We start from the raw sequence: 26945 nt of genomic DNA, 5'->3' as shown, positions 1-26945 counted from the left end.
TAATGAAGAATTCATTTTGAGTAGCAAAGTGAAACTATCTTATTGAGAAATTGTGGGGTTCCTGTTAAATGTTTAATGACAAGCGAGCCTTGGAGTTTCCATAATGTAATCTACGCCATCATTTCCTGGGAAGGTTCCAGACCTGCTGAGTCATTAATTTAACATTCTAGGTTAAAAGCAAATTCCATCTCTGGAAAAGCAGAATACATTGTCTTTCCAAATACACTATTGTTCAGGGTATAAAGTTCTAGTTTTCACAGTAATTTCAGGATGTTAAAGATGCTTCACAAAATTACATTTTTTAAAAAAATGTGTCTAAGTTAATAATCTTCATTCTGTTTAGTCTGTAATTCTTAATCTTAATTAATAAGCTTAATTCTTTTTAGTCCTGGCTTTAAAATTCAGCTTTCATCATTTTTTCTGTTTTCATAGTCTCCCCTTTCTGGGATATGATAATTCTTACCCTGAGTACAGAAAAAGCCCTTTGTATTTTTCGTGATCTGTAATTTGCCAAATCAAATCATTAACATGAAGCTATACCAGTCCCATGCTTTGCATGTTTGTCAATTGTCATATAAATTCGGTACCTGTAATTTAATCTAGATTCCTCCAATGAAGAAAGGACAATTGCATGCCTAATATACAAATGTAGTTTTGTTAGAATTTCCTCCTCCTATATGTGTTTTCTATAATTATAGAAATGGAAATTTTAAATGTTTTTCAAGTTTTGAGCCACTTTCTTGTTCTGAACTTACTAATGAAGCAGAAATAAAACAGATTCAGCTGTTGTCTTTCCAAAGAATTTCAATTAACCCGTATGCTTCATATTCTCCATGTTCAGTGAATACATGTGGCCAGACTGGACTCTTAAACAGACTATTGATTTAAATATCTTCCAGCCAACCAAGCAAACCTAGTTAAACCTTCACTAATGATGATGTATAAGAAAGAATATTTTCCATTGTAGACTTAATTTTAAGGAAAGATATTTAAAATTCTAAAGTACTGTACCCACTACAATTAAATACACAAACAAGAAAAAGTTAATGAAGAAATACTTGCCTAAAAGCCATTATATACAAAGAAAAAGTCTGATTATTTCTGCCAGTGTTGTGTTTTAAATCACTGTCTAAAATTTGTTTTCTCAAAGTTATTTTAAGATCCAAAACCAGCCAGGGATGGTGAAGTTTGAGTGTAATCTTAGCACCGTGGTGGCTGAGGCAGGAAGATAACAAATTCAAACCCAACCTGGAGATTTATCAGGAACCATGTCTCAAAATCCAAAATAAAAAAGGGCTAGAGACATACCTCAGCCAAAATCCTGAGTTTGATCCCTAGAACGAGGAAAAGATAAAAAATCTAGAGATTGATGACATTTTTTAAACCATCGCATTCCTTGTTAATTACTAATTTGTGAGTGTTTACTTAATATAAAACTTGACACATCAAACAAAAAAAACACAGTAATCAAGGTTTTTAGTGTACTTCCTCTACATAATAATTGAAATTATGTATTTTTTGCTTAAAGTAATTGAGCATTACTTACTGAACACCAATTACTGAACACTAATTACTCATGAAAAAATATTTCCTTGTTTCTGAAAATCTTTAGTTTTTTATTTGTGTTTACATCATCAGATTTTTAGAGATGATTGACAAGATTACAGAAATACCAGGATTTGGTTTGTTTTGATTTATTTTTATCTTTTTGGAACACGGTTTCATTATACAGCTCAATCCTAAACTGACCTTGAATTTGTAGCAATCTTCCTGCATCAAACTCCTGAGTAAAAATGCCAGTTCTTAGGCATTATGCCCCAGGCTTTTGTTGTTTTCTCTGTGTCTTTGTTTTATATTTTGTTACTTATCAATGAAGTTATTGTTTTACATTTTGATGGATAAGTGTATAAATGCATAATGCTTACAAAGTTGTCCGATTAGTGCCCCAGTCTTTGTGTCTTTGCTTCTATTTGCCTTATGGTAGGATGACACACATGAAAATACATACGCATATGCTTCAAGGAATAGTATACTACTGCAATGTAAAATTTCACATGTCTTCTTTACTCCTTTCCAAGGTGTTTACAATCTGATAAAATTAAGCAATTCAATCTTTTGCCAGCAGTAAATTGAGTTCCTGCATGAAAAATTCACATGTATATGCAGCCTGTCTCAAGATTTTAAAAGCTTTTCTCTTCTGTTTAGAAACACACATCATATTAAAAATGATTACTTGTGTCTGGAACTATAAGAAGTAATAATAAATATTTCTGGTTGAGTTGCTCACTAATTTCGAATTTTAAAATGTTACAAATATTAGGATACTATTTAGGTCAAGTAGTCAGATTTTAAAGTGTTACAAATGTTAGGACACTAAGTCAAGTGCTTGGAGACTCTTTAAGTTAATTTCTGAAACTGAACTACGCGTAGTTTTTGAGTTGTTACTCTGTGTGGTTGTGTGATTCTCATCACTACTGGAATATGTATATAATACATCTGCAGCCACAGAGCAGTGACGACCAATCTGTTCTCCCTATACTTATATTTTATTAAATTTCATGATATGGCCCTACCTTGAAAATAACAAATGAAATAACTTCTCAAGAATAATTCTGGCTCTTGCAGTTCATGGCAGTGTTTACGTGAATGTTACCAGACTGGATAAGAGTAAAACATTGCATTTGTCAGACTGGAGATTCCTCCTTGCTCTTCTAAGTGAATTTGCCCCAAGGTGTAGTAAATACTTGTGTATCAAATTGGCCCTATTAACACAGCCCAGAATTAAGTACCTTAAATTAGAAAGAGTACGTGAAGAATGGATTTAGTCTGATTTTTGTAGGATGTTCCAATAATGAGAATTTTTAAAGTCAGCTAAAGGACTGTAAATCAGAGCGTCTTTTATTGTGCTGAAACATTCCCACCGTGAAAAAGTATTACTTACGTTTCATTCTGTGTTTATAATTGGCCCATTGACTACAGTTACATTAGACATAGAACAGGGACTTAACTTCAGGAACTTAATGATTCTTCAATTCCATTGAGAGTATTTCTCTAATATATTCATGATTCTTTTTTACATACTGTTGTGACCTAACTTTATAAACTTTGTGGGCTTCCTTGCAGGGATTAAAGTTTCCAGAATAACCATGCTTTAGAGTTTCCCTTTATTGGATAATTATAAATGTTACTCTAGATATAATATCCTCATGGAAAGCTTCAACCCAGGTTTCTACTGTAGCTATTGAGTCTGCAAATCAAAAGTGTCCCCATTTAATAAGTGTAATTACCTTTGGTCGCACAGAGATTGAAGTCAATGAAAATCATATATAAGTATGGCTTATTTTTCTTCCCCTCAATAATTGTGGAAAATTAGGGAATAAGTGGATAAGGTAATAAAATACAGGGGCTCTAGAGGCAAAACAAAAAAAGTATAGCTTCATGTTTTGACTGTATTATTTACTAGCATTTGACCTAAGGAATGTTTTTAAACTTATTGAAGCTAGATGCTTCAGTTATAGATAGTGAGATCTCTATTTTAAGGAATTTAATATAGTTATTACTATAGAGCAAGTGCTTAGCAAATTAAATGTATTTGATTTAATTATTAAGAAGTAAGCCATATTGCTTTTTATCCAGGCTATTCCCAAATGCATTTTTTCTGAATGTCCAAAATGCATTTTTGTACTATCAAGAGATACCTTGAAATTTTTCAAAAACATTGAAATAACAGTTGATTTTAACTTATTTAAGTTTTAAAATCCTATATGCCGAGTTGAATAAATGATTCCAAAATGAGAAGAAGAGTGCATAAAGATAATTATTACCCAAAACTTTTTTTTTTTTTTTTTTTTTTTTTGGTACTGGGTCCTTGAACTCAGGACCTCACGTTTACCAGGCAGCCGCTTGTGCCACTGAGATATATCCCCAGCAACATCAATGTTTTTCACCTTTTACAATCTGAAAGTTACTGTTTACCATTATAAAAATGTTAGTTTAATTTTAACATTTTTCCTACTTACATACTTGAAAAATAATTTAAAATAATATTTTTTTGTTTTCCTTGAGGAAATCCAAAGGAAATATAGACATTTTTCAGCAACATTATATAGGACAAATAGGAACATTTGCTTTTCATTTTCTCTTCTGAGCTTCTTGCATTTTCTAGCCGTCTGCAAGAAAATGCCAGTAAGGGCTTCTAGTATAGACTCTTCAGCCTTCATCCTAGAGCTTCTGGCCTTCTGTCACAGATCTGTCAGCATGCTGGTGTGGACTTGCATGAGACACTAGGGTGAACTCTAGACCTTGGATTGAATCCTCATGCCTCCAGCATGTAGACAAGCTCTGCATGCTTCCTCATGAAACTCTGTGGCTAACTACGCACATGGCAGTGTGCAGGGTCATCTAGCCAGTGCTCTTCAGAAGAATTGTAACTAACAAAGAAAGAAACTGGAGCCTCCTGGAAGAAGCAAAAAAGATGGGAAGAGGAAGCAACAACAAAAAGTCCCCAGGCTCCCACCCTGAGAACATTGACCCAGGACAGGTAAATACAAAGGAGAATGAGAACAGCAAACATGCAATATCAGACACAGCACCAGTGGACATAAAGAGATATATTCGGGACCTCATAGACGAATTCAAAAGTGAAATATTTAGCCTAATAAAGCAAGATATGAGAAGATTAATAAAAGGGATACTAAGCACCCCTTAAGCAGACACAGACAGAAGAAGGGAGGAACTCAAACAAAGGAGAGACCATTTGATGAAAAATATAAAAAAAAAAATAGAATACATGAAGCAGATTCAAAGAGATCACCAGGAAATTAAAAACTCTATGGAAAGATGGCATATCAGCTTGAAAGAAACTAAGGATAGATTATCCAAACTGGAGGACAACTTTGAAGTGTGGGAGTATGAAAGGGAAAACATTTTAAAAATAACAAGGAAACAAGCAGTAACAATACAAAGGCTAGAAGATGAAAAAAGGATCTATAACTTGAGAATAAAGAATGTAAATGAAGAAACTGGAGTACAAAGAAAGGAACTATAAAGGTTACTCACAGAAATAATTAAGGAAAACTTCCCAAACATAGGAAAAGAAAATTATCTGATATATGAGGCATACAGAATTCCAGACACCTACAACCAAAACAGAGCTACACCTATGCATATAATAATCAAGATCCCAGAAATTCAATATAAGAACAGAATATTAAAAGCGGTTAGAGATGAGAAACAGATAACTATAGAGGAAGGCCCATCGGAATAACAGCAGACTTCTTGACACAAACCATCAAGTCAAGAAGAGCCTCGAGCGAAATATTCCAAGCCCTGAAAGAAAATAATGTCCATCCCAGATTGATATACCCTGCTAACCTATCTGTAGAAATTAATGGAGAAACAAGATGCTTCCAAGACAAAGAGGAACTTGGGAAATTTGCAACCACCAATCCAACTCTACAGAGAATACTGCTGGGCATTCTAGAGAGAGAGAAAAGTACTAGGATTCTAGGAACAGTGCCAGAGAGGCCTCAGTGAATCAAACAGAAAACAGAATGAAGAAGATAAGCAAAAAAATAATGGCAAAAAAAGAGCATAAAAGAAATAAGGCAGAGAAGATTTTATTCAAAACTGATAAGATTGATAGTATCAAGTCTGAGAGTATAGGCAACTACACTGAAGATGACAAGACCCTACAATATACATTCTGGTTTGATAACTGCTGGTTTTTGAAGTTCTGTACTATATACAAAGTTGTGTTTTTATTAATACTATTATACACTGATATATTCAATTATACTATGTCTGATGAAATAGCCAATTCTATTGGAGATAATAAGAGACAACACAGGAACCATGGTATAACTCTTTGTACAACAGTCTTACATATTTTTTTCATTTCATGTGTTCATAGGAATATGTTTTCTTTGTCTTGCTTTGTTTTGTTTCTCCCTCTAATATAGAAAGGATAGAAACACATGTTAAGACTCATGCATGTGTAGAATCTATAAACAATTTATGAGAACTAATCTTATAACACATGATGAAATGAACAGATACTTTGAAGAAAAAGAGACACTAAAATACCCAGTGCTGATCCTGGAGTGTCATAATGTGACACTCAGCAATAGTATTATTCTTTGCTCAGAGTGATTTTAGCCTGCTTGGGTTTATTCAGTCTCAACATAATTGAAGATATGGATAACTGCGTGTGTGTTTAAGTGTACAGGATTGATAACCATATCTCTAAGTATTTGTTGGATAGTTGAACAGAACTGGTTGCAATCTCATTGTTTGTATCCCCACTTTGTATGCTTCACTTTAGTATCTTGAGTAACTATTTGTAAGAAGACAATCTATAATCATCAACTAGTGATTTCTTACTGTTTATTTTTTTCTTTGAAGTTATGTATTATTTCTATCCGTTTTCTGTTTTATTTAGTCTTTCTTTAAATTAAATTTAAAAAAAAAGACACTACAGTACCCAGTGCTGATCATGGAGTGTCATGATGTGAAATGCAGCAATACTAAAAAATTGTTTGCTCAGAATGATTTTAGCCTGCTTTAGTTTGTTTAGTCTAAACATAAATGAAGATATGGATAACTGCATGTATGTTTAAGTGTATAGGATTGACAACCACGTTACTAAGTTTTTGTTGGACAGTTGAACAGAACTGTTTGCAGTCTCGTTGTTTGAATTCCCACTTTACATATTCCATTTTTGTATCTTGAACAACTATTTGTAAAATGACAATATGTAAACATCAACTAGTGATTTCGTACTGTTTATTCTTTCCTCTGAATGTATGTATTATTTCTCCTTATTTTCAGTTTTGTTTAGTCTTTCTTTAAATAAAAATTAAAAAAAAAAGAAAAGAAAATGCCAGTAAGGCAATAATCTCCCAATGAGAGAGATTAAGGACCGTTTTTATTTATGATCCCTTTTGTACTTCTCTTTCTAATTAAATAAATTTATAAAGTAAAAACAATGAAAAGACAAATCAGGGTTAAATATTTTGATGTTCAGTTTTCTTCCTCCTTGAACCATACAGAATAATTCAAATAGTAAGTAAAAGGCTAATAAATTGCATTATTTTATAGAAACATTGTCTTAGATTATCTCATATGCAACAGCAAAGCAAAGTGAGATTTTAAAGTATATAAATATTTAAATTCAATACTGGTCTCTTGCATCATACTGCCCTTTATTATTTTTCAAACATACAGCAAAAGTCACCATCAGAATCGTTTATTGGTCGAGAGAAGAGATCAAATTCTCAGTCATACATTGGAAGACCAATTCAGCTCGACAAGATCCTGATGTCTAAGGTGAAAGTGCCGCACACATTTGTCATCCATTCCTACACCCGGCCCACAGTTTGCCAGTACTGCAAGAAGCTCCTCAAGGGTCTTTTCAGGCAAGGCCTGCAATGCAAAGGTAAGGCAGTCCTTCTTACCAAATCTTTCTCACCAGCCTGTCTTTGATCCTTAGATTAATCCTCATCCATCTGAAATGTCTTTTTGCGTTACAACTTTTTTCTGACAAATTTCTGATTTGTTTCAAAATAATTATGGTTAGATTGCAGATTCAACTGTCATAAACGCTGTGCACCAAAAGTACCCAACAACTGCCTGGGTGAAGTGACCATCAATGGAGGTAGGTAAAAGACCAGCAGTCCTGTCTCTGTTTTGCTTTTATGCTAATGGAGAATGTAACCATTATGATTTAGCAAGGCTGTTTACTTTTAGATTTTTTCAATTCAGTGTAACTCAGCCTAAAGTAAATTATGATCGGAGTTTGTTCTTTACAATGGAAAAATCATCCATTTCAGTTCATCAAACTTTGATAAAACTAAAAATCTTTTTCCCGAGTATTAGGGATTAAATTTAGGGCCTTTGCACTGTTTTGAGACAAAGTCTGGCTAAACTTGCTAAATTGCTCCAGATTAGATTTGAACTTGTGTCTCTGCTACCTGCCTCCCAGACTGCTCAGATTAGAGGTGTGTGCCGACATGCCTGGCTGGAAGTCTTCATTTTTACCCAGTGAACATCTAGTACTGTAAACATGGATCCACGATTTGTTTCATAGCTTTCTTATTTTATACTCCTAAATGCTCAGAATTGTTAAAGTGCCTACAGCTCTCATTCTCTGCTTCTGTGTCCTCAACCCAGCATCAAAATAGAAATTAACATTCTTCCTTGTCTTCAGAGCACAGAAAGGGTCACAGATACAGGCCCATCAGAAAATAATCTCCCATTTCTATCCTCTACCCATTTACTAATATGTCTGTGATCACTAATCTGCATCTTTAAAAGTAAAAAAAAAAATGACCAATTTAAAAAACTTTGCTTTCTTCTAAATTTGTAAATGTTTTCTTTGGAAAACTCTGTGTAAGTTAACTTTGAATCATTCCTCTAAGAAAAATGTTATGTCCTTAAGGAACAGATCTTAATTTCATTGTAGGTAGTGTTCTAGTAGATTGCTATCAAAATATTTGGTTTACAATCCCAGGCTAGCTTTTCCCATAGAGAGTGAACTGCTTTATACTTTCAATCTGATTGCAGTTTTCCAAGACAAGTTGATAGTAGTCTTCTTGTTCCTTGGAAAGAAACAGGGCAGTGAAAGACCAAATATCTTTGTTACTAAAAAGCTGAAGAATAAATAACTGAATTTACTCTAGAATTCTTTTGTAGAAAATATATTTATTCCTAGCCGAAAAGGAAGAAAAAAGGATTGCTATCTAGGAAAACATTCTCAAACATATTGATTTCTGGAATGGAGATTCATGAATTAGCTGTCCAGATTAAACACTTGGCAATTTTCCTATTTTCTGTGGCATGAAATATTGACTTTGTTTGATCCCAGGAAATATCAGTATGTACTTGATAGCTATAACTAAAGGTAAATAGCAGTGTTTGATGGTGAACATTTTGAAATTGCATTTCCCATATAATCAGAAAAACTCCATACAATGTATTTTCCAAGCTTGGGATGCCAGAGTCACTGATTGACATCTATCTCTAATGTTAAAATAAGTAGTTGGCATAAGTTAAATAATTAAAATTTATGCATTAAGATCAACTACTGTATCTAACAATAGAGTTCAATATTCAAGTATCAAATATCTTAGGTATTTACAAACTGCAGCTTCTATGACCAATTTAATATGTTGGAATCCATGACTTTAAAAGTTACTGGACTAGCAAGAGTAATTCATCCTGAATTATCTTTCATGCAGAAGTTTCCATCATCCTGCCCTATGTTTCTTTTTTCCATGAGAGTTGTGCTGTGAAATATGATCAGTTTCCTGGTGACTTGTGTCTGGTGTCACTTTGTCTCCCAGTGCTGTGCTTCTAACCCGCCTTTGGCTTCTTTCCAAAGTTTTCCATGACTTGTCATTATTTTTCAAGTTGGGACCATGGAAAAGCAGTGTCTGCCTGCAAAAAATTACATATTCACCACATACTTTTCTGTACTTACAAACTAAAATGAAAAGGGACAGTGAAAAAATAAATTTCCCCCAAGACTACATATTTTTAGAGCTTCCAATTGATATGTTTAGGAGTACCTTTCTCTTAAATCCTGGCTCCAAGATTCTAGGCTTATCTTCATGGGTCAAAACAAATTTTCAGATTTGCTGAGCCCTGGAGCAGAATCTGATGTGGTCATGGAAGAAGGGAGTGATGATAATGACAGTGAAAGAAACAGTGGGCTCATGGATGACATGGATGAGGCAATGGTCCAAGATGCTGAGATGGCCATGGCAGAAGGCCAGAACGACAGTGGAGAGATGCAGGATGGAGATCCAGACCAAGAAGACTCCAATCGAACTATCAGGTGAGAGCAGTAATACCAGCCTCAGCCAACAGTGAAACCTCTGCAGTGTCTGTTCTTTAAGCTGTGCAGCATTTCAATCTAAAAATAAATTTGAGGTATGTCTAGTTCCATTGTGAATGATCGCTGAATTGTGGGTATCACTGGAGTTCACAGGTTTGCATTGTTTTCTGGAGTCATTACAGACCCATTGTCTTTGATGTGTAAATGATGTTAATTTTTGCCATCCACAAGTTCACTAAGTTAACAGTAACTCAGAATTCATTGTGTGGAAATACACAGGGCTCTCAGCCCCAGCACACTCTATCTATTTTATGGTTCAGTCCTATTATAAATATCACATGCTGTCTACACCTTTCATATTGTTCTTGTGTTCACTTCTAAAGTACACTTTTCCATATCATCTATACTTTTGCACCCCTTGCTAGTCCTCACTTTTTATATCAGGAGTTGGCACAGTCAGATCAAACTGGACTGGTCCTGTATTGTAATTCATTTTATTGGAGTATAGCTATGCCCATGCATATTGTCTGTGACTGCTTTTACAATAGCAGAGTTAGATGTTTGATCAAGCCTAAAGTATTTATTACCTAGTCTTTTACAGAAATTTTTCAGCCTCTAATTTATATTATAAAGCATAGTGCAACATTTGTGTCTGTTTTACAAATGTCAAATTTATTAACAGACTAAAATTGTTCACGAGAGCAGAGAAATGTAATGACAACTCTTTTTTTCCCCATTTAATAACACAGTAAACATTTTTAAAATACTGGAAACATTAGTCTTGTTACCTAACTCTCCTTTGAAAGGAGCATGTAAGGCTTGGGTGTGTGAGGAGGTGTGGGCAAGGGAAGAAAGTGTCTTAGTTATCTTCCGTTGCTGGTGCAAAATACTCAACACCCACTACCTGAAGGGCAAAAAGCTTGCTGTTGTGCAAAGTCCATGACTGACTCATTCCAGGGTAGAAATGGGATGGCAGAAGGGCACAGGGACGAAGAGGTCCTCAACCATGGTAGACAAGAAGCAGAAAATAAAGAGAAGGGCCGAGGGGTTGGGGACACAATACATGTATTCATGTCCTCTCCTCAGTGATCCACCTTCAACCAGGCCCCGCTCCTCACAGCGCCCCGACAATCCAGTTGTCTTCCAAACAGTGAGACACTGGAGAGACATTTTAGATCTCAACCACAGCAGGAGTCAGGGACAGAGACAGACAAAGAAGCACATGGTGGAGATTGGGGCGGGACTAAGAGACAATATAATTTCATGAATCGTAATTATGAAAAGACAGTTTACAAAGCAGTTTGTAATTTTTAAGAAGTTCTTCAGAAACTAACATCTGCTTTGAAAAGTATAATATGCAGATGATTAACCATATACATATAGTTTGTAATAAATAAGCTTTCATTTGTGACATACTATGACTTCAATACATTGATAACAGCCTACTGTTTAACTGAAAACTGAACATCATACAGGTTAACTTGAAGTAAGGTGTTTACTACCCTAAGTTGAGATCTTTAAAAGTACTTTCAGTGCCCAGATTCTTCCAAGTAGCCCATTTTCTGAACTGCATTACTCTGCCAATACCTTTCACTGAAAAAAATGAGATGAAATTTTTTGATTTTCACTCTGACATAATTGAAGTAAGGTTTTATTTAAGAAAAGATATGAATCTGAGAACTTGTCTCTCTTAAAATATTTTGACTTTTCAAGTCCATCCACAAGCAACAATATTCCACTCATGAGGGTGGTGCAGTCTATCAAACACACCAAGAGGAAAAGCAGCTCGGTGATGAAGGAAGGATGGATGGTCCACTACACGAGCAAGGACACTCTGGTAAGGTTCCCAGCAAGCAGTGCACGGCCTCTGGCGGTTATCAGAGAAGGTGCTGGACCCTCTGAGAACTGGGGGATGTCTCGTGGTGTAGGACCATGTGGAGACATTGCGAATTTTGGGTGCCATGTGTAAGTGGACACCAGGACTAAAGAAGTAATTCAGAAAGCAATGTCAGGAAAACAAAACCATTTACCCTGGTTACTGAAATGGTCTCCAGACAATTTGCATGTCCACCAGTAATCATCAAAGCCCTGGTATAGCTGTCAGGACACTTTTCTCAGTCACCTTCCTCTTTGGTGACACACAATACCAGACTCCCACAATTAAAAGGAGAAGAGATTTATTTTGGCTTACAGTTACAGCCCATGGCTCCAAGGTGGGAAAGGCAACGTGAAAAGGTCTGGGTGGACAGAGACTCATCTGATGACAGCCAGGAAGCAGAGGAAGAAAGGAGGTGGCAGAGATAAAGATAAACCCTTTCGGGTCACATGGCAGTGACCCACTGCATCTGACCAGACTCCGACTCAGCTCTGAACTGCTCCATGGATTAACTCCAAGATGAGCAGAGCATCCCCAAGATCCACTTAACTTCCAAAAGCCCTGCCTCGAGGGGGACATTCTAGATCTGTATCATAATGGTACTCCTCTGTGATAAAGAACGATAAAAGGAAGGCTGCTTTTTAGGGAGTTATTAAGGACAACAGTGATGGCTATTGATTACTTCTTAAATCTTTAATTGTTCATATAAAATAGTAAAATTCCAGGAATATAGTCAGCTGTAATTTACTTGAGTCATGTACATCTCCAAGGTTTTGTAATAGTTGAGGAATGAGATGGCATAAATGTGTAAGGGAGACAATTGTTTGATCCACATTTTAACATTAAAATAGTTGAAAGGCTGATTACTCAGTCATTGATAGTATTTTCTTCATTTCTTCTTATTGATAGAATGTTTACCATTTCTTTAAATGATATAACTTGATCTGTTTATAATCTCAGGCTTCTTGCTAGAGAGCAATGACATTCAGACATACTGTGAGACTCGATAGAGGACTCTCTGCTTCTTCTTTCACAGGTTGTAGGATATTGAGGCATATTTAATATATTTAGTAACTAGTCTAAGATCAGTTTCACATGAAACCAAAAATAATGTTAAGAGGGCTTTGGGTCTAAAACATATGAAAATACACACCATATCCTACCGTCATGAAAGATTTATCTAGGTTCAATAAAAACCTTATCCCCAAATTATAATAGATGTGGAGTGAGTTTAAGAGGAGGCTGAATTGTCTGATACATTGTTTTAATTTGGTACCATGGACTCAACGTGTCATCCAAAAAATATTCTTTAGTTCTGTTGTAGCATTCAGAATTCTTCTATTGGTAATGGAGGCCAAAATACCTGACTAGATCAACATTGCATTTCTTATGTTCTAAAATAATAAGTATGAATAAATATTACTCCTACTAAGCCTTGTTTTATTACAGGCTATAAATACACTGTTAGCTATCCAAGCAGTCGAATTTTAAAATGATATTTGCCATTGACTGTGCATATACTGACTGCCAGATACTTTTCTGGATGCTAATACATCATCTTCTTTATTACTTGTGACTGTCTGATGTAGATGCAGAAACACATCACACAACATTTGCTCTGCAGTGAATTTCTAAAGTCAAATTGAGTGACAGTTCGTCTTAATCAAGGCCCACACACTTTCCACCACCAGTTTCTATTTTCCCATTGAGGAAATGTACTTATTTTTATCAATCTAGGGTATATTTAAAGCTTTCAACAGATCCTGAATCTAACTTCTATTTCAGCGGAAACGGCACTATTGGAGACTGGATAGCAAATGCATCACACTCTTTCAGAATGACACAGGAAGCAGGTACTATAAGGTAAATGTGGCTCTTTCTTTGATTGTAGTCTGATGTCCTTTCCTGCTTTTTCATGAGCGTGCAGGGTATCGGAAATGTGAAATATGTCCAACAAATACGACTGTGTCTGTGCTTCCTCTGAGAGATATTTTGTCTATACTTTTCAGATTTCTTTAGAATCCTGTGGTAGCCTGTTGATCCATCTGTGAATCTCACGTTTTCCCAGAGAGTTGCAGCTCTATGAGATGGTGGAAAGAAGGAGGGAGATAGCTGAGTTGAATATTTTAGGATAATTGTGTGATTTCAGTAGGAAGTCAGTGGTCACAGAAGATATGCTAAAAGTAAATTCCTGGTATCCATTGTATTCAGCTCATCACTGGAAATTAAGAAACGTTGTGTGTTTTAATTTGGATATCTCAAATGATTAGTGATGCTGAACATTATTTAATTTAATAATTTTTAAGTTGAAAAAAATAAAAGTGATGATACAGAATCAAAACAAAGTAATAGGAGATTAACAAGGGTAAATAAGTTGCATTTATTCTCAAAGTAGTTGCTCAGATTACAAGACATAGGTGTGAAAAAATGAGCAAACAATGAAAGCACAAACCGTCCTTTTTGCTGAGCTAATGGGGATGGGGGAAAGAAGGGACAAGAAAAAAGAATAGAAGAAAAGAATTGAAGCAAATTCGTAAATAAGGAGGGGGAAGAGGACTTGAAGGCAGCAGAGGGCGCAGGGACTAAAAGAACAAGATATATAATGTATGAGTACAAATTCCCTGTGATGAATGCTATCACTCCATATATCTAAAATGTACCAATAAATTTTTTTAAAAAAAACTAGAAAAAAGAAACGTGGTATGATTTCTTCAGGCTTGTCAATATTTATAAGAAACATTTCTCTCTAGAGTAATACTTGGCAGCAATTTTCCTTCTGTCTCTCCACATTAAATAATACAGATGTGGCATAATATGTCACTCAGTAAAACGCAGCTCCAAAAAGAAGCTCAGAATGGGACTAATAGATACTCTCTCCTTTTACATGAATGCAGACTCCAGTGTGGTTGGTTTGATTTTCCATGGCCACTTTCCTTTGGCTGTGGCAGAAAATTAAGTATTTTGTTTTAAAGGTTTTTAGTCCTTTGTACTTCCCAGGAGACAGCATGGCAGTTGTTTAATATTTATATGTTTTTTAAAACAACCACTTAAAAAAGGCTGTCAGTTTTTTCCTTACTAAAACTCTTCACTTGTGTTTATACTAACATATACTGAACTAAATCCTACTTACTTTTAGTACTTTAACTAATAAACATTTTAAAACAGTGGTATAAACCTAAATACACTTAAACATTTTTTGCCATACAATTTAAAATATTATCATTCATGTTCTAAGTCTTAGATTTTGATGAAGATTCAAAATCATTATTTTTAACCATACTTATTTCTGACACTTGATTATCAAAAAAATCACACTTGTATTTTCAAGGAAAAAAAAGTGATACTAAGGTTCCCTATTATCAAAATATTTTTAAATTTATGAAAATTACTTCATTTAATAAAATATTTTATATAAATGATGACTGTAATGTTATTCTCACATATTCCTGAAATGAACTTTTATTTAAAAGTTCACATGCTTTTGAAAAACTACACTGAGGACTCTCTTCCTTCCACAGGAAATTCCTTTATCCGAAATTTTATCTTTGGAAGCAGCAAAAACTTCAGCATTAATTCCTAATGGAGCGAATCCTCATTGCTTCGAAATCACTACAACGAATGTCGTGTACTATGTGGGAGAAGATGTGGTCAGTCCTTCCAGCCCCCCACCAAATAACAGCGTCCTCACCAGCGGCGTGGGTGCAGATGTGGCCAGGAGGTGGGAGTTGGCCATCCAGCATGCCCTCATGCCTGTCATCCCCAAGGGCTCATCTGTGAGTTCAGGAAGCACCTCCCACAGTAAGTCTGTTAGAGCTCACATGAAGATGGATCTGCCCACCTATAACTCAGCAAACAGGTATCCTGCCTTTTCCAAGAGCAGAATGGAGAAAATGCCCTTGGTGGTGGATTTAGTGTGTTGGAAAACAGAATCTCTAAGTAGAAGCTACTCCACTGTCTTCATCTTTCATTATTATTTTTTATAAATTCACATAGGGCTGTACACTAGGCACTTACAGATCTCTAGAGGTATTGACCATAGAAGAAGTCACCTAATCAGTTTGTACTTGATCTAAAAGGTCACAAATAGGAATTAATATATTTCCTCAAAATAGGCTAACATGGCATTCTATCTAGGGCACTTAGTGTAAGAATGACTTGGTAACTCTTGATAATCTTATTCCAGTAGTAAACCTGTGTTCGTTAGTAAGATGAGATCAAGTGTGCCAACATTTAACCAGGATAAAATATTGCAGATGAATTTTGAAAAGAAATTTTCGAGGACTATGTATAAAAGTGTCATTTTAAATGCCATAATGGTGTCTTTAGCCAACACATTAACACAATGTTTATGATTATTTGCCTTGGTCATTTTTTACTTCACCCGAGATCTCTATTTTAATGCCTAAAGCATGCCCAAAAAGTTAATGATTTGCCTATTTTATGGGTAAAGAAATTGGTCTAGAGAGATTGGTATTTCAAACAAGTCATCTGCCTCCTAAGCTGACAAAATATTATAGTTTTAAAAACCAATTTCAGAATGAGTTTATAACTTTATAATTTTTCAGAATGAGTTTATAACTTGAAATGGAAATAAATATCCCAATGGGAATTACTATGATTTTTTTACAACCTATGAGATATAATTGATATTTACTTACTTTGCTGTTACTTTTTTAACTGACATTTTTTTGTGTTTGTATTTTCAACATGCATTTCCAGAAGATATTTCTGTGAGCATTTCAGTATCAAATTGCCAGATTCAAGAAAATGTGGTGAGTATTTATATACTAATATGAAACTTAGCAATGTATTAGAAAATAAGAATATAAAATAGATTTTTACTAATCTGAAGTTTTAAGTTTTCAGTGTTTTTGAGAAAGCAAAATAGTATCTATGTGAATATTTTTCTTCCCAGAAAATATTACATGATGTTTGTATTGTGATTTTGTGTTAATCTGGTCTACAATGTAGCACCAATTTATAGTAATAATTTGAGTTACCTATTACAATAATTAGCTATTTTCATCCTAGAAATAGGTATTTACAGTGAGAGACCTGATTTTTCACATATTTAGCCCTCCCTCCCTCTCTTTCTCTGTCTCTCTCTCTATATATATAGATAGATATAGATATAGATATATAGATATAGATAATCTTTGGTAGTAGTAGAGATTTTACCCAGGGCCTGGTGCATGCCATGCAAGCAATCTCTCTACCACTGATCTATATCCCCAGTCCTTGATATTGAAATTTCAGTGGTTAATGTTGCACAATAAAATAAGTACACAAATAAAATCCCTTCATTGATTTGCATAGGTAGTTTAGCCATGCCATTGTTCTCACTCCTTATACCTAGGATCCCTATCACATATCAGGATTGCAAATCCTCTTGCAGCCCAAGTATTTGTACATAACAAGGAGATCTCAAGAAATTTGCATAAATTGGACTTCATGGGTCCACACTCTGGCACCCTAATCACCTGTGCCAACCAAATTCATTCATTCCATTCATTTCTTGAAAAGGACACATCAGAAATATAATAACTATCATGTTTGCTTTATTTGTTATATTGCCAATATACCAATAATCGAAAAGTCATAAAGCCTTTTCCTCCTCATTCTAGTGACTCAGATCTTTTGTTCTACTTTTCCTACTTTGCATATGCCCAAAAGAAAGCAGTTTAAATACACTGACTTGGGTGTGCTTTTAAAAGGACACTTGCTTAAAATCTGTCCATCACTACTGCATCTTTGCCAGACTTGGCAATTTTGCATAAATGAAACAAAAGGTCAAAGAGAAATTAGACAGCTTCAGCAGTCAATCACAATCTAGATTAAAGTCATCCTTAATTCAACAATTATTATTTCGACAAAGAAAAAAGGAGGGTTCCGGAACATTTTACTCCCAGAAATGAACTGTTTGGTAGCTTCACAGATAAAACTGTCATAGCGCACCGTCATGCTTTTATAGTTTTTCTGGTCACTTATGGTGCCACAGCCCCTCATTATTACATTCAGGTTCATCTGGATGTGGGTGATCAACCAGGGAGCAGCCTTACCATTCTAGCCAAATGGTATATCAGGGAGCCCCACTGACATGTGATTTAGAATCCATAAATATTTAATAAACTTTCCAAATAGCCATTTAAATAAGCAATTCCCTTTCTGTGTACTTAAATGATGTTATACATTTTGGAATCTTATTTCTCTCTATTAAAAATAATTGTAGTACATTAGAAACCTCTAGCACTTAAGGTCAGAGTAGTTTTCACAATACCACAGTAGTTAAAATGCTTTGAATATTATAGTCATTGAAATTTTATCAAGAATGTATAATTTTTAAAGAATATTTAATGGTATAAGTTTAAATAAAATTATGTAATTTATTTATAATAATGCTTTATTCTCTCTTATCTTGTTTTTCATTGGGCTTGTACCCAAAGGACATCAGCACAGTGTATCAGATTTTTCCTGATGAAGTGCTTGGTTCTGGACAGTTTGGAATTGTTTATGGAGGTAAATTAGTTCATACAAGTAATATTGTCTAGAAAGAAATTAAAAGCAATACCTTTGTTTATATATGTGTGTGCCTTTATAGTTTACCTTTTAAAAATTTCTCTTGAGAGAAACATTCTTTGAAAAAATAGTATATTTCTATTATGAAAGAGAAAGTTTTCACACTTATAAAACTTATTTTGATTAAATATTGACCAATTATGTACAGCACTGAAGCAATTTGATTTATTTAGGCAAAACATTAAAAAAATAAGGAAGCTAACAGTTCATAAACAAATTAGTTCTGTTTTTTTTTCCAGTATATTTGATAAGAAAACCTACCAAAGTCCATTTATGTTAACTGGACAACAATTTCTTTATCTTTGTAATGTTTTTAATAATATATCTGTTTTACTACAGCTATCAAATTTTATAAACTTTTGAAGTAAACTAGGTTTTTAACCTTTTATCTTAATGCCAGTTCTTTGGTGAATTTGTTTTAACTTCTGTGTTAAACTTTAGCCTATTCAATCGTATCTTTCAACCTTACATAACATTTAATACTACGTTTTACCTGCTCAATAAAAATGACATTACAAATTTTAATTTCTTACCACGAGGACCTCTTCAGTTTTACTTATCATCCTATGATGTCGTATGTTTGAATTTAAAAACTAAGCCTATTCTACTTTACAATGTCATTTTAATGCTCATAAAATACCCCAGAGATTTTTTTTTTTGATTGAAAACCTATCATTGAGCCAACAACCATTGTGCTGTTTGTGAACACATACTGGTATAGTAGGGGAGAACCACGTATTGGATTATTGCTCTACAGTGTAACATTTATGTGCAAAAATATGAAATCCACAAGAGAGGTGGTACATGATAAATATATGTACCTGCACAATGTGTGCAAGTGAGTTAGGGGTGAAAAATTAGATCAGAAAGACTAGTAAGTGCCAGGTCATTTGGAGCATCAACAGTGCAAGGTCATGTATAGGAGTTATGCTCATGGGAAACCAAAATGTTAAGAACAGACACATGGGATGAAGCAGAGAACAGATTTTCAGAAGAAAACCAAGCCTTATAGTGTTAGAGGAATGCAGATAAAGTGAGTTGTGGTCTTGTAGATTGTAGCAGCAATCAAATGCCAGAGTTGAAATAGAGCATAGTAAGTCAGAGTAAGAGGTAACGTTAGGAAAACAGAGGTCACACAGAAAGGCAGCGTGGTAGTGAAGGAAAGCATGTAGAAAACATCCAAGGAGGGAGAACGAATAGTGAGAACAGGTGCAGAATGAAGGAGCAGCAGATTTAACAGATATGGGAATAATAGAATTTCAAATTAGTTTGTGTATGACCAAAAGTTTTGAGATCTATTTTGTTTCCATTATCATTTCATGTTTCCAGGCTCAATCAATGCTAATATGTTTTGTATTTACTGCAGTATAATGTTGCTGAAGTTAAAAGCTTGGGGGTTTCCAAGGACCCCCAAAAAGATCACGAGAAATATGTGGGGTATGATGTATATAGAAGACTTCTTATGTCATTATGATAGTAAATTTTCTTTGAGTGAAGTTATCTGGACACTGTGTATTTCATATACTTTCTTTCACCTAATCATCACAAAATGGTATCACTGAAGAGCAGAAATCTAAAACACTGAAAGATTTTACTAGCTGTGCTTGAGATCACACAGCTAGTAAATGACAGAGCCAGAACTCTATTGAGAGTGTGTAGAACCCATACCCAGGGTTCACATGTGGCCCTGGACAGCTAGTAATGTGGCCTCACAAGACTGTGAACTTTTAACATTATTATGTGATTTCTAGCAATATTTTTCATGTCTCAACTGCCTGGTGCTTGAGTGCAGACAGCTAGGTGACAATGAAATGCTATATATGGGTGGCCAGAGTGTGGTGCCAACTCTGTCTACTGTGACCATTGCATTCAGTTATGTCGAAATCTGTGTGTCCCACAGGTTACATGCGCTTTGTGCAACATAACTAGGAAAAAGCATCAGTTACCATATAACACTGTTTCAGTGTATCTAAGTACGTGTGTGCCAATGAAGATAGGCATCTACTGTTGGTAGCCAGAATGTACATTTTATTTAATTATTGAATTGGGGCTTGTTCGGTTACTTCATTTTAGTATTATAATGAAAATATTTTTGAAAAGGAATTTTCAGTCCTTAGATCCATTAAATATATCACATTTTATTTGCAACTTCTCTTTGCTCACTGTGCGCTAGGTGAGCCAAAAATTTGGAGACTCATGAAATGCTTTTCCATATAATATACATTCGTTTATCAGTACTTTAAAATTATACTTTCTTGAGTAATGCATTTTTACTGTTGGTGTGAATATTTTTCTACTAAGTATATCAATATCCTATTTCTAAAATGTATATTTTTATGAGAAAATATCAGACTGTTGATATATTTATTAGATTCCTGCATACCTATAGCTTTTCATGCCCCAATTCTTTTATGTTTTAAGTTGTGGTTAATTTTGACACACATTTGACTTAATATAATGTGTTAAGTGAAATTTTTTTATGAATATGTTAGTGTTCTTCAGAAATGTTAATTTATTCAATGAAACACTTTTATTACTTGTATAACTATTTATAAATTTGCGTGTTCTTTAATATTAATATTTAATAATGCTAATGATTTTCTCTTTTACTTTAAAGGAAAACATCGTAAAACAGGAAGAGACGTGGCTATTAAAATCATTGACAAATTGAGATTTCCAACAAAACAAGAAAGCCAGCTTCGTAATGAGGTTGCCATTTTACAGGTACTTACTTGATTCTCATTTTAGAGCTATAAAGTACCATCCACTTTTGCAAAGCAAAGTTAGGTAAATATCTCCCACATAGATATTTAAACTACTTTAAAATAACTGAAAAACTCACATCAAGTGTCAAATTACTGCCTGAGGCTATGTTTCATGAATCTAGGCAGCAGTTCCTCTTTTTCATGTGTTTAATTCCAGGTTTTAATACATTATTATATTCATTGATGGGTAATGTTTCAGCGTTTGCTCGTAATGGACATGCTGAGACCATTTTGTTTTACATTGCTCCTTTATGCTGTGATAATTACATCACTTGAGTGTTAACTGTCAGCATAACAGGTATGTAAGATATGCCTGAGAATCAAATCATGATTATATTACATGTCACTTGACTCTTCTTATTAATAAGTCACTTTTTAAACCATAATTTGTTATGAAAAGTTATTGTGTGGTATATATAGCTTTTATATGGATTAAAAATTGTTTTTTGCAGACCAAATAGAAATTCAGAAGTTATTTGCCTAATGTGGTCAGCATAGCTATCTTGTATGCACTAAGTAGACTGTTGATAAAGCCAATTTTCATATACTTTCTACAATTTTGTACTTATGAAACTCATCTTAATTTCTAATTTAGTTTTATTAATTTTCTTTTATGTATTTCTGGTAATGAAAAATAAATTACATCTCTTCATTTGTTTAATTGCTATTTATTGAATTCCAAATATTGAATTAGAAAGATATGACTGCTACCCTAAATAAACTCATATATGCATACACCAAAGAAATCTTGTATGCATAAAAAATAACAGTTTTCTGAGATTGAGAATTTCTAAAAATGGCGTTTTGTGCCTTTAGATGACCAGTGTAACACAGAAGAAAATAACTACATAAAAGGTAACTATAGATCTTTAGATTCCAATTCATCGATTCATGGCTTAACACTTGCTGATCAAATACCAAAAAGAGATTTTTAAAAAGCTATTCTTAACTTGGCAATACTGATTCATAAATAATAGGTGAAAATACGGTTTTTGACATCTTCCCAACATGGCCCTTCCTCCTCCCGTCTCTGCGGCCACATCTCCTCAGGCAAATCCCTTTGCAGAGAAAGCCCTGCAGAGTTGTAATGTGTACCTTAGAGTTTCATAAGTACCATCTTTCTAGCCTGTATTGCAGCTGCAGAAACTAGCCTATGTTGAGGGTCTACTTTTTTATCTTTGAGTCTTTCAATTGGCCCTTCAGAATCTGTCAGCGGAGTGTTAGCTGTTAACTTTATAGTGAAGTAGAAAAGGATAAAATACACCTACATGTTAACAACTTCCTGTCTTCCCTTCTGAAATACGAGTTGCAAATAACTCCAATGCAATAGAGAAATGTCTGGAAAAATTTTTACGGTGTGGTTTTCTAAAAAGAATTTAGTTAGGCTGAGAACAAATTCTGACCCTCAAGCATATGAAGGTAACAAGACATTTTTCATGTTTTCATTATAGCCCAAAAACTCAAAAATCCTCATCTCTATCCCTGATCATTCTTTGCTTCCTTCATGAAACTAGTATGTATTGAGTTGCTGCTCCAAGCTAAGCACTCTTCTGGTTCAGATAAAACGGCATGGCAAAGATGCACAGAAATCCTTCCTGTCCAAGGTCCTGCCATTGAATTGCTTAGCTATGCCTCTACAATAGATGTTAACACATATTTGTAGGTTAAATTTTTAATCTCATAACCTGTAGAGTCTGTTTGCTTGACATAATTAAAGGTGTCAGGGTGGTAGTTTTCACTTCCTCATACAGTTGTCAGTTGTTTCAATGCGTTTTGCCACTCTATATTTCCCCTTGATGTTTTCCCTGATTCTGGCGTCCAGACCAAGTTGTACTCCATTATTTCTTTCACTATCTTGTAGAGTATTGTCACTCATAGTTGACTACTCAAAGGGTTGTGATCACCTTCAAGGATTTCATTCATTGTTATTTAATCCAGATGTCTACCAACTTCTTTACATAATGGAATAAAGTGCTTCATAGGTGTTGCTAAAAGATTTTTATTTAAAATTTTCCTTAATTGACAATAAATGGTTTTTGCCTAAGAAATGGAAGAATATTAGTAAAAATGAAAAAGGGTATGAAGAGCGTATTTGCAAGAAAATATATTTAGTACTAAACATTTAGTTTTAGGCTGGTTGGTTTTGGGTACAAGTGGCAAAACCAAGTGGAGGTGTCCCAAGGAAAGAATTACAAGTTAAAGTATCTGTGAAACATCTGAACTCAGAGCTACCTTAAGGCAACATGTGCAGAGAGCTGACAAATAACTTTCTCAAAATGGATGAGCTGGCTCTGGGGATGAGTTTCAGATGTGCCTAAATCATTTAGACAAATTCAAGGAGGGGGAGGAGTTTGGGAAGAAGAACTAGAATAGTGAGGAGGAAGACTTGCAGAAAAGAAGCAGTCAAGGCTGCTGAAGGACTGAGATTAGTCAAGTGAGATAAACATCTGAAAAAATAGGGGTTGATAGAGATGAAGATCAAAGGAATGGCAAAAAGATACAAATATATTTACTTTACAAAGTTACAAATTTACTCTAAAAAGATACAAATATATTTAATGTATGGCTCATTGAATTCATGATTTTTTCTATATTCTATATTCAATGCAATTATAAATCCAAAATACTTTCATACATTGTAACATAAACAGAAGGCTACAACATTATTCATTATGTTGATAAAGAAAAGTTTTACTTTAAAAAAGGAAAAATAATAATTCCATCGATTAGAATTATATCCATATATATCATTCTAAACATTTTATGAATTGTGATATTTTACTGCTAAAAATAAAAAATAGTTTTGACTATGTAAACTTTTGCTGATAACTTACATTATGTATGTTATACTAGTATTTTTACTTTGACGTGTCTAAGTATTCTAAAATGTAGTTACATGTTGATAAATTTTCTGAAATATTTCTAATAACTATAGAACAACTATGCTTTTATTCTTACCTTGCTGATCTGAAAAAAATGGCCCCAAAATAAAATACAAATTGGGTTTTTGTAGTTTTTTGAAATAAATTTAATATCCACACTAATTAACATCCTATTGAAGCCTCATAATAATGAAATATTATAGGTAATGAAAATTATTCTAAATGATGTGAGGTATAAATCACATGCTACAAGATTCACATATTCCTTAATTCACATATTCCTTTCACTTAACTCAAAAATATCTAGAGCATATTTATCTTATTGAACCAGACCTTAGAAAGCCTTCACCTAAATTACACAGAGAATATGAAGTGAAAAAAGAAAAGAAAATTCTTTTTCTCAAGTGTTGTATAAACTATTTTATTTTATTTTAGGAAAAATTAAACAAAGTGTCATAAGCATATGATAACCAAGTAACAATAATTATTGCACTTTGTATCATTCTCTTCAATTATCTTCAGATCATAGGACATAAGCAAAGTGATTCTTACAGAAAGCAAACATAATAAATCAAATCTTACTTTTCAACAAACTAGTGGTATAAATGAAATAGTTAGCATACATTTTGAAATATTTCCAAATCAATGGAATTTATAATTTGGGGGAATATTTGAACTTCTCCTAATCTCCAATTTTGGCTGTCTTGTTTTGCTCTTTATTTATTTGCAAGCAAAAAGTTGGCCAGATGTCCTTGCAGAGCTCAGGAGTAAGAGGGGTTTTCTCCCATCACCCATCATAACCTGTTGTTTCCTAAAGAATCAAAAGAAAGGACGCCCCTGAGCAGAACTTCTCAACTCTAGGCTTCCTCAAGAGCTAGCGCCCCAGATTCCATAAGCTAAAGAGACTCACTGGAAGGGATCCCAAGTGCTTCTGGGGATTACTTATATATCCAGTGAAACAGAATTTTGTTTCTTGAAATTAGTGAAATAATATCTCCGATTGACTTAGATCAGACACTTTTTCTAGTTCCAGGGAAACCAGCAAAAGACTGCAGCTCTGGGAAATAAAATCAGTATTGAGTAGGAACTTGTAAAGGTAAATCACTGCCACTCAACAAGACAATCCTGGAACTGTCTTGATGGCATCATCAATTGTCCTGGTGGCATCATCTCTGTTAGAAAACACAGCTGGTGAAGGAAGCTCAGCACATGTGTCAGCCATGAGAGCAGGGTGCATAGGTGATTCCTAAAATTGATGATGAAATGATGTGTCAGAAGTAGAGGCCTGAAGTATTTCATTTAACCTACCCAACTGAGGACCATGGGTCTAGAATCCAACAGGATCAATAAAGATCAAGTTAGGAGGGCCAAAGATTCCATAAGAATAACTGACTCATCCAGGCGAACAAGCCACTTGGAGCCCCGCTGAATTGTCTGTTACTGTATGCAAAACACCCTCTCTGTCTCTGTCTCTGTCTCTGTCTCTCTCGCTTGCATTGACTCTCACTCTCTCTTGATCTGCCTGTGTCTCATTCTTACTCTTTCATTTGTTCGCTTTGGCTGTCTCTGTTTATCACAACTCTGGCAATACATCAACTGGATGAATTGTATGGAGATGGGTGGTCTTTGGGGTGGGAGCTGGGGCCTCTAGGTGCTCATGAGGAACAGACATGCCAGCCGTGTCAGTTCTTAAATATATAAATGCTTCTGTAAGAATTTCAGGCCACTTACCATGGTGGATTTGCCTACAACTGTGGCTTTAATAAGCCTTTCTTGCTTTCTACCACCCTGCTGCATGAAAGTTACATGACATGGCAAAGTGCCATGAGGAGTCATGTGTTGACAAAGTACCATGGTAAGTCATGTGTTGGACCCAGTCCTAGGCAGGACTCCCACTGCTTGAGTTATATACCATGAATTTCTAGATGTGGAGGCTACCTTATCTTGCATTGTGAGATCATACCAGCAGGCCTGGGGCAGTTTCATAGGTAACCAAGCCCAACACCAGTCACAGATCTGAAGTCAAAGCTTTTAGAAACTCTGTACTACAAACCTACTGCTTTCTCAGAGCAGAATCTGCACTACAGTGGACTAACACCAATGAAATTGGACACCCTCAAACTCCTTGACTGGTATGCCACTTCTCACTGTGATCAGTAAAGTCTTAGTCAGTGGCTCCACCTGTAGCAATACGTTGTACGTCACTGTGAATTTTAATAAGAGGTGTATTCAGTTTCATCTCCTTTCCATAGCTGTGACCCAGAACCTAGAAGTACATTTTGTTCTTGCACTTGCTAGAAAGCCCAACTCATGCCATCAGTACCAATGATATCTCACTGTTTTGGAACACTTGTTAAAGGGATGTCCGGAGGCTGCACCTTGACTGGCTCAACAAAAGTCTGTGTATCCTTCACAGTATAGAGGAGGTTTGCACTTTGTCTCAAACCACTGTATCTAACCAGACCAGCCTCCCATCCCCATGAATTTCACAGGTGGTTCAAGCCCTTAACTCATAGAATGAACAGCATATTCCCTCATGTGTACAATCATTCTCTTGTGGACTGTAACATAATAATCCATTAAAATAATGGAACCAGGTAACACATCCCTGAGATGACAATACCTACAGTGTCTATTGCTTTTCCTCCCAGGTGAAGACAAGTTGGTCTTCTAAGTCAAGTTGCAAAAGAATACTGAAAACAACATTAGCTGTGTATACACAGATTCACGGGAGGATGAGATTTCCCCCCCAGTACCTGGATAATGTTAGGCACTGCACCTTATTTAACTCTTCATATTCCAACCGTCATTCTCAAAGTCCTATCATGCTTTTTTTTTAAACTGATGAAGGCAGTGTGGGTAGATCATAAAATCCCAGTCTAATTCTAGCATCCACAATTCTTGCATGTTTCCCCAATCTCAGAATGTCCCCCTGGTGACTTGTGTTGCCTGATATTTGTTCTCTGCTTGGAGGTGGGAAGGCTACCAAGATTCCATTTGGTTTGGCTTCC

The 26945-nt window shown here is 34.8% G+C and overlaps 1 protein-coding gene across 4 annotated transcripts in view; it reads left to right on the top strand.

Annotated features, from left to right (window-relative positions):
- Prkd1 (protein kinase D1) overlaps positions 1 to 26945 on the top strand; it is a 301676-nt gene that overhangs the window by 248385 nt on the left and 26346 nt on the right. For all 4 annotated transcript variants that reach the window (XM_063246399.1, XM_063246381.1, XM_063246388.1 and 1 more), the window contains 9 exons: positions 7225 to 7435; positions 7577 to 7654; positions 9631 to 9835; positions 11549 to 11672; positions 13497 to 13574; positions 15230 to 15509; positions 16431 to 16483; positions 18155 to 18227; positions 20905 to 21011. In XM_063246399.1, the coding sequence (XP_063102469.1) occupies positions 7225 to 7435; positions 7577 to 7654; positions 9631 to 9835; positions 11549 to 11672; positions 13497 to 13574; positions 15230 to 15509; positions 16431 to 16483; positions 18155 to 18227; positions 20905 to 21011 (1209 nt within the window). The remainder of the gene's footprint in view (positions 1 to 7224; positions 7436 to 7576; positions 7655 to 9630; positions 9836 to 11548; positions 11673 to 13496; positions 13575 to 15229; positions 15510 to 16430; positions 16484 to 18154; positions 18228 to 20904; positions 21012 to 26945) is intronic.

The sequence above is a fragment of the Cavia porcellus genome, unplaced genomic scaffold, assembly GCF_034190915.1.
Source record: "Cavia porcellus strain 051 isolate PalLab524CR breed Dunkin Hartley unplaced genomic scaffold, mCavPor4.1 scaffold_1, whole genome shotgun sequence".
NCBI classification, from domain to species: Eukaryota; Metazoa; Chordata; class Mammalia; order Rodentia; family Caviidae; genus Cavia; species Cavia porcellus.
Note: the sequence above shows the minus strand (reverse complement) of the source record. Positions and strands in the feature narration are given on the sequence as shown.